General features: G+C 31.8%; 1 protein-coding gene across 1 annotated transcript; it reads right to left on the minus strand.

Moving 5' to 3' along the window:
• Positions 1–6,281: 6,281 nt before the first annotated feature.
• On the minus strand, positions 6,282–8,410 carry LOC100779857 (probable acyl-activating enzyme 5, peroxisomal). Its single transcript, XM_003519259.5, has one exon. The coding sequence runs from the start codon at positions 8,038–8,040 to the stop codon at positions 6,391–6,393; it is 1,650 nt and encodes a 549-aa protein (XP_003519307.1). The 5' UTR covers positions 8,041–8,410; the 3' UTR covers positions 6,282–6,390.
• Positions 8,411–9,322: the final 912 nt, after the last annotated feature.

Here is a 9,322-nt window from a genome sequence, read left to right on the forward strand (position 1 = left end):
GCCACTGTAGATCAATGAATAATAGGCAATGAGATGGGAAACATAGCTACCCATTGTGAGATAAGCAAGTATCCTATTTGAGTATCAGAAAATGTGACCATTGACGAAAGAAAAAAATCTTTAATGATCATATTTTCTGTTGACAAATTATTGTTTGACCAATCCCAAAAATAAAAATAAATCTAATAAAATTTCTAGATCTTCATCTATTCGTATATTTTGTTAACTATTTTTTTTAGGATATTTCTTTTCCTTACCCATTTATAAATGGTGTATCACGAATACACTTTGACCCATCCACCGTGTTGTGATTGATTCTTGTGTATGAATCAATGGTCCCTATCAGCATTTCCTCGTGTAAAATAAAACCTTCGGTTAATCATCTTCTCTAGTTCTCCGAATTTTCTCTCGAGCAAAGAAATTTGCTTGCTTCACCCTATTCTAAGTACGATTGTTCCTATAATCCATTTACGGAGTAATTTAAACACTTATTCTCCAAACATACCTATGAAATCTGACTTGATCATATGAAACTCCTCAAATATCCTTTAATTAATTTTTCTATTTGCCTAGGTAGTCAATGTGAAGCACTTGTCATGATTGTTCGTTATATGAAATTCACATAACTTTCTCTTGTCACCACCACCTATTATTGCATTTTTGCTAAGAGGAAAATTGAAGAGCTTAGTATGAAAAATGTTCCTCAAAATCTGGCCCCAATTCGTATTTAGTAGGATTAAATGTTTTAGAAGTTCAGGCTAAATTCTCTTCTCCTCTAGTCATCTTCTCTCCCTCTAATTAAGTCCTAAATGTTGGTCCTTTATTCAGACAATTATATAGCTAATGTTAAATATTCTGTTGTCCAACCGAAATAGTTTTATAGATTAATTATAACCACACCCCATCATGGCATTACCGGAGTCATTCCAGCACTTAATGCATGGTCAAATTACATTTATTTGGTTATCATTTTGTTGGGGACATGATTGTCTTGGACTTCTTTTAAGTTATTGAATTTTTATATATTTTTAAATTATAGATAATTAAATTTATTATATTATTTGTATTTAATTTTTTATTAAAAAATTATTCTCTAAATATAAAATAGAATAACTATATTAAGTGAGAATATTTCTAAGAATTATTATTTCATAAGAACATTTTAAAAAAGTCCTTAACAAAAATGTTTTTAAATTTTTTGTTAATTCTTTTCTCACAATGAAAAAGATGGATTAATTCAAAGAGAAAAAAATATCAAAAATAATAATAATTAATAATATTTGTTACATAATCCATCTTTTTCATCTTTATTTTTAAGTTGAATTCAATTTTTTCTTAAAAAATTATTAATAATTAAAAGTAACTTTATTTAACAACTTAAATAACTTATGGTACATTAAAATATAATTATATGCTCAAAATACTTGTTTGATCAATTTTGTAATTATAATATAATATTTTATATAATAATTATATATAATAAGCATTTTTTGCATGACACATGCTAATATACTATGAAAATTAATAATGTTCAATTATACATGTGCATATTTGCTGTGTGAATTTAAGTTTTAGTGAGTATCAATTTGATGTTAGTAATGTAGATATTTTTTTTTTCTAAATTAAAGTTAGTAAAAGAATTACTAACAAAAGGAATTAGTGTGTTAATAAAAGTACTAAATTAAGTTAAAAATAATTTTTTAATGCATGTAAGGTTTATAAAATATTATTATTACTTCTTGTAATTATTATCATGATTGTTGAAAAAAAATTTAAAGATTACATTTTTTAAATTTAATTTGAGATAAACTATGTTATAAGACAATGATTAAATAAGTTACTAAAGAATGAAATGTTAAAATTGTATCATTCTTAAAATTTAATTAACAAATATAATTAAAAAATTAAAATAAAATTGACCAATTGTATTAAAGTGAAACTCAATTAAAAGATTTATTTAAGACCTCTTATGGACACGTCCATGTTGGGTGGGAGGTATGTTTTTTGTCATCCATGTGGCTAATCCTTTCTCTTTGTAGGGGCAGTAGTTGTTGGTGGCTTAGTTTCAAAATGATGGTTAAGTGTTATTCTCTTGGGTCTTGATTATATAAAGAAGAAAAAAAAAGATGTATTTTATATTTATTATGAAAATTAGTTAATTTTATTAAATTGTGTTATTTTTAATTAAAAAATAACTTTTTTAAATTATTTATCATTGAAACTTGATATCAAATATTAATTTTTTTAATCTTATTAAATAAAATATATTTTAAGAATAGTCTCATTAAATAAGACTTTGTTAATTAAAATTTACTTATATTTAAAAAAAAATAAAAAAAATGTTGTTTATATTTGATATCAAGGAGACTACTTATTGTCCTTCTAATATTAATAGTTGTAACTAGTGCGGGTCACATAGGTGTATGTGTAGCCATTGTACACATACATGTTATTTGCTAACAAAAAAAATGTTGATCCTTTATGTCTAGCTATTCTACATGTCTTTTTTCAATGTCATGTATAACTTAACATTAATTTTGTTCCATATATGTAAACTCCTTCTCTTCATTTCTTCCTTTACTACTGCAATAAAAGGATTTTCACTAGAATAATCTTCAAAATTCGTAGCACTTTTTCAAGTTGTCACAAATTTATCTTTGTAAAAAACAGAATAAGGGTGCGGAAGCAACTTCAACACAAGGATGAAATAATTAAAATTCAAGCTTTAAGCTCACCTAAAAAAATATTTATTATTAGTTTTTAAGTTAAATTATAATTTTAGTTTTCCTATGATTTTGGTCCTCATATTTTTAAATCAAGATATTTTGTCTCTCTATTTTAAAACATAAATAATTTTAATTCTTGTGTAAGTTAACCATCCAAAGACAAATGTTTGACTTTGACGTGATATGAAATTTATGTACGCAATTTACATAATACTTATGTAAAAAAAGATTAAATAAAATAAAAAATAAAAAAATATCTTAATGGAAATTCAACTAATAATCCTTTATAAATAAAGAGAGCAATAAATAAGATATGTGTTTTATTTAGTTAATTACATTAATATTATTTTTTATGTATTATTATTTAAGATTATTTTTTTTTCAAATTATCAAAATTTATATTTTAAAAAATATTTAATATATAAATATTTTTTAATTTTATGTCAATTATTAGAACAAAAATAATTTGTATATTAAAATCAATTTAAAAAATTATCTAAATAATTTGCAAATTAATATATGAAATTTAATTATAAATTGGTAAAATAAAAATATGTACACTATTCAAAATAAAAACATATAGATTGATATAAAATAAAACTAAAAAGGTTTATATATTAAATATATTTTAATTATAAATTTTGATAAAAAAATTTAAAAAATTAATAAGTCTTAACTAATGATACATCTATAACTATTATAAAGGAAATAACATTATTTAATGTCATCTTTCTTTTTGTTATTTTTACCCTCAATTATTTTAAACTACTACAACATTTATTTTAACTTCCAAGAGCATTTACATATTTGAAAACAAGTTACACAAAACTACATATATAGGTAACTTCCAAATTTAGGCAAGAAATGTCTTTTTCGCATTAGTAGAAAATAATTGTTAATATAGTTAACTTAATTAAGTGTATTGATGGTTTATTATCCTGTCTATAAATAAAATGTCAAATGTCAAGAGTTCAATTCCTATTTAGACTCCTTTTTATTTTTTATTTCATTTAATCTTTTTTACATAAGTGTATTTTTTTTATTTTTTTTTAAATAAAAAGACTGTCTTAATTTAATAATAGGAAGACTAAATTTATAATTTAACTTATTTTTTATAAAGCAAAGAAATCTCATGTTAGAAAAGTATGCCTATATTAGCAAAAATACACCTACTAAATAAATTATCATTTAAAATAAAATATTTCTATTAAAAATTATTTTATGTCTTACACACCGTTGGGTCCATCAATGCCAAAGAAAGACCCTTAGATGATAGCCCGAAGATCGATTAGGCTTGATCCATTCGAAAGCGTGTCTTGTTTCTTCTCTAGTAAGATTAATTGAAAGATAAAACTCGATTGAAGGAACCTTTGAAAATTGACAAACTTATTATCCAATAAATCAACATGGTGATTGATATTCAAAAATAGCTCGATAGGCTGTCCACCCAAGACTTATAATAATTATATTTATAAAATTTATTTTTAATATATTGAAGATATTGTTTTATTAAATTTGACTTATGATATCTTTTAATATCTATGTAGTTCTTGTCCTAGATCACGCCTTAGAAAAAAGATACATAATCCAGAAATATTAAAGTGCAAAAGTGTAACTTGTCTTATCTTTTAGGTCTAGTATGAGTTATATAATAATGTTGTATTTGAGTTAGATTGTTTGGCATCTAAGTAAATAGGCCTTAAATAAGTCGATCCAATAAAAATAGAATGGTACACATCCTCTCAACCACAAGTGTTGTGGCGCAAAAAGGCTAAATATGTACTAAGAGAGCCAGAAGGTACACATCTGCAGAGTCTCTTAAGCACGAAGAGACTCAGACAAAGTGAGTCATTTGACAGAGTCCAATCGAGAGGACCAGAGGAGTACATAGCCCCATAGTCTCGAGTGCGTAAGCATAAAGAGACCAGGACCAAGGGGATCATCCAATAGAATCCTACCGAGAGGGTTGAAAGAGTACGTAATCCTACAGTCTTGAGTGCATAAACATTATGAGACTAGGACTGAATTGGTCATCCAATTGAAAAAGTCAGGGAGGTACATACCTTCTCTCTATATATAGGGATTTGCTAATACACTCACTTTTTTTAAAGTATAAGTGCATCGGCAACCAACACACAAATATTTGGACCATAAAATCACTCATTTCCATTCATTTCAAGGATATTATAGCAATGATTTAATTGCAAAAATAGTCTCTCTATTTATCCCAACTCACTAAATCAATCTTCTTATAATTTAATTCATCAATTGAGTTTCTTATTTTTTATTTTCAATTTGACTATTTGAGTCTCCAACTCCAAAATTGAACATTAATTATTAGTGAAAAAGTTGACGGTAAATGGATATTTTGACATGTAACAATCAACGTTACCCATTAATATTCAACGTCTAATTTTAGGATTAGAGTTAGATTGAAAAAAAGAAAAAGACTTAATTTGTAAATTAAATTACAGGATGATCAATTTAGTGAGTTAAAATAAATAAGTGAATTATTTTTGCAATTAAGCTTATAATAATTTAATATATAATTTTAAAATTAAAAATAAAAAATTATTCTATATCTTACCCTGTTCCACTCATTTGTCCCTCTTCATTAATTGTCTGTCATTTCTTATCTCTCACGTATCCTAAAAGGCTAAAATTTTCCAAGGATAAAACTGCGGTGCTTCCACGTTCACCAGCCAAGTTCTTCACCACACTCAGGAGTGAGTTTGCCAGACAAAGCTTTTGATTTCGATCAGAGCATCTCTGTGTTTGGGTCCGGAGCTGCCTCCAATGCCTTCGCAAGGCACAGTACGGTGTGATACAGTCGGATTGCAAAATAGAGTCGGGGTCGCCAATTGCTCATCATGATTCATCATTTCTTTTTACTAATTTTGTTATACATTCTCTTTAATGTAAATCACAATCATTGGGTTTGAATTGTTATTGTGCTGTCCGTGGCATGGACATGGCTTGACGATAGTAGGCCAAAACAAGAAAAAAAAGATGCAATGATAAGTGTAAAAATGAAAGATGAGAGAGAAACAAGTTTTTTTTTATAAAAAAAAATCAAGTTACCTTAAATTACTGTATATATTATCCCTAAAACAAGTTAGAAATTTTTTTAATCATCAATTTAATTCTTAAATTATTTTAAAAGATTTAATTTGATTCTAAATTTTTAAAAAAAATTAATTTGATCTTTAAGTTTATTTAAAATACACAAATGTGATCATTTACGCCTAATTAAACTAACGTTTATGATTGTAAGTTCGGTGGTTTTGTTTAAGAATAATGAAAGTTTTTACCCATATATAATTGATAGATAATTATGCACGAGGATTGCTAGAAATGTCGAATCATCTTTAAGAGAGGAGAACAAATATGAACATTCGAATGTCAGTACCATGCATTATTCACCTTTCATTGTTTGTCTATTTTAAAACAATTAAAGTAAGCCTAATCCATTTTAAAAATTTTCATTCCACGTAAAGATAAGAAGAGTTGAATTTGGGTACAATATAATAAACAATTCTCCACCACACAATAATCTATAATCAAAATACACCACTAATTAAACTCTTATTATACATAAACTTTACTAGGTGATAATACAATAGGAACTTGATGCCAAGCATGCCATAAACTATTGGAGAGTAATTCACATTCGACTTTGCGTGAAGGACCCCATCTCCTTGGCGATTTGTCTCAGCACAAACTTCTGTATCTTCCCCGTAGATGTCTTAGGAAGCTCGTCTTTGAAAACAACCGTTTTGGGAACCATATAATGCGGCATGTTGTCCCTACAATACTCAATTATGTCCTTCTCAGTGGGTTTCTCTTTCTCTTTTATCCCTTTTTTCAAGCTCACAAACGCGCACGGCGTCTCTCCCCAATACTCGTGCGGCCTCGCCACCACCGCCGCCTCGTTCACCGCCGGATGCCCGTACAATATCGACTCCACCTCCACGCTGCTCAAATTCTCGCCGCCACTGATTATAACATCCTTTGACCTATCTTTGATCTCCAAGTACCCATCTTCATGCATCACACCAACATCTCCGGTGTAGAACCAACCGTTCTTGAAACAACTTGCTGTTCCCGAAGGGTCTTTTAGGTAGCCTAACATCACACACCCTCCTTTCATCACAACTTCTCCGATGCTAACCCCGTCACGCTTCACGCTCTCCCCGGTGGGACCCACCACGTCGACTTCCGCCATTGCAACCGTTCTCACCCCTTGCCTCGCCTTCAGCCGAGCCCTCTCCGTCGCCGGCAACTTGTTCCACTCCCCCTTCCACGCGCATGACACCACCAATCCTCCGGTCTCAGTCAAACCATACCCGTGACTCACGACAAACCCCAAAGCCTCTGTTCTGAAGAGCACCGCCGCAGGAGGCGGCGCTCCGGCGGTGAGGATCTGAACCGGTTTCTCCAACGGGGAGTTCGCGTTGGTTAACATGTTGAGCACCACCGGCGCGCCGCACATGTGAGTCACGTGATGGCGTTTTATGAGAGAGTAAACAATCTCAGCGTCGAACTTGCGGACACAGATATTAGTTCCACCCACGGCAGCAATCCCATACGGGAAGCTCCAGCCGTTAGCGTGGAACATCGGAAGCGTCCAGAGATAAACCGGGTTCTTCGGAACCGCCCAATCAATAAGAGAGTCCACTGCAACAATAAACGTTCCACGGTGGCAGTGGACAACGCCTTTGGGAGACGACGTCGTTCCTGAAGTGTAGTTAAGTACGATCGGGTCCCACTCGGAGTTCGGTAGAACCCACTTGAATCCCGGATCGCCCTTGCTTACAAGCCCCTCGTATGTGTCGAGGAAATCGACGGTGGGTGAGGCTTTCTCGATGGTTTCGTCTGTGATGAGAATTAGGGTTGGGCGTTGACTTTGATTTTCAGGGAAGAGGGATAGGGCTTCGAGGACGAGGTCGCGTGAGGCGCAGTCGACGAAGACGAGCGTGGAGTTCGCGTGGCGGAGGATCACGGAGACGGTGCGGGCGTCGAGGCGGGTGTTGATGTTGTTCAGGATTGCGCCGGCGAAGGGGACGGCGAAGTGGAGCTCGTACATGGCGGGGATGTTGGGGGCCACGACGGAGACGACGCTGCCGCGGCGGATACCAAGGGAGGAGAGGGCGGAGGCCAGCTGGAGGCATCGGCGGCGCGTCTGGGACCACGTGAAGGTGGTGTTGTTATAAACAACGGAAGGGACGTCGCCGTGGACGGTGGCTGCTCTGTCCAAGAAGCCGAGGGGAGTGAGAGGGGAAGAGTTAGCAGCACTTGGCTTCAGCTGTTCCATAATCAGAACAAGATAGGAATAGGGACTGGCTTGATGGGACACAGAAATGTGGGAGAAATATATAGTATTATTATCTTCCTATCTTGAGAAAATAAAGAAATAATCCTAACCATATCAAGGAAAATTTGACAATGAGTATGTAAAATACTATTTAATATCTTAAAGAATATAAAATGTAATTGATTCGTACTCCTATTCTAAGGAGATCTTCGATTCTCTTTGACTGAGTATTTGGTGCATAATTTATTTCTTTGCAAGCCCAAACTATGGAATTATGGTTTAAAAATAAAAAAAAAAAAAACGTTTTTGGGCATATATTAGGCTACGTCAAGATAGATTATGTAATATAATAAATAGATAAAGAAAAATAAAAAATATTAAATGAGTATTATAGTGTAAAGCTACAATGTATTTATTTTATAATAAACAGTGAATAAAGGGGAATGTTTAATGTATTAATAGAAGAAAGAGAGATACAGAGTAAGAATTAATGAGGAAAGAGATACCAAATCTGAATGAACAAATAAAAAAGAAGTTTTTTTCTTGACAGAAGATAGAAAAATCTGAACGTTCAAATATATTTATTCTATAGCAAACATGATAAGGATGATGCTGAGTCATTTCTGTAAAGATAACGTGCCGGATCTCCTGTGGAATGCGATTTCATTCGTTCGTGCTCTCACTTATCAGATTTTTGTGTTTTATTTTATGTTTGACTGTTATGAGATAAAAAAATAACCATAAATTTCCATCGATTTCGATATCCTAATGTCGAAATGTGTAGAGTTCTCTCGAGGCAAATTTCTCAAAAGGGGTTTATTTTACAAACTATTTTTGTAAATGGGGTTCTTTTCAAACTATTTCTTTAAATGGGGTTCTTTTTTACGTAAAAGTCATGCAAATCGTAGAAGGCATTGACGAGTTCGGACTGGGGGTGACATGTGACACTGGTCTCGCCAGTACCACCCACGATTTGAGCTCCATGAGACTCGCCAGTTGGACTGGCGAGTTGAGCAGGCTGGGAATTGCCAACTCTACTGGCGAGTTGTGCAGCAGATTGGGAGTGCTTTATAATGCCATTAATTAAGGAGCTTGAGGAATATATACATGGAATATTTTTTAATGAATTATGTTTTTAACCTGTTATTAATTTATCCAGCATCATTAACTAACTAATCTGAATATATAAAATATTAAAAACATATGTTGACAGTGCCATGACATTCCTTTTAATAATCTCTGCCAACAATGTCTACTTTTAAGGACTAAAAACATTTTTTTT

Source organism: Glycine max, chromosome 2, assembly GCF_000004515.6.
Source record: "Glycine max cultivar Williams 82 chromosome 2, Glycine_max_v4.0, whole genome shotgun sequence".
NCBI classification, from domain to species: domain Eukaryota; kingdom Viridiplantae; phylum Streptophyta; class Magnoliopsida; order Fabales; family Fabaceae; genus Glycine; species Glycine max.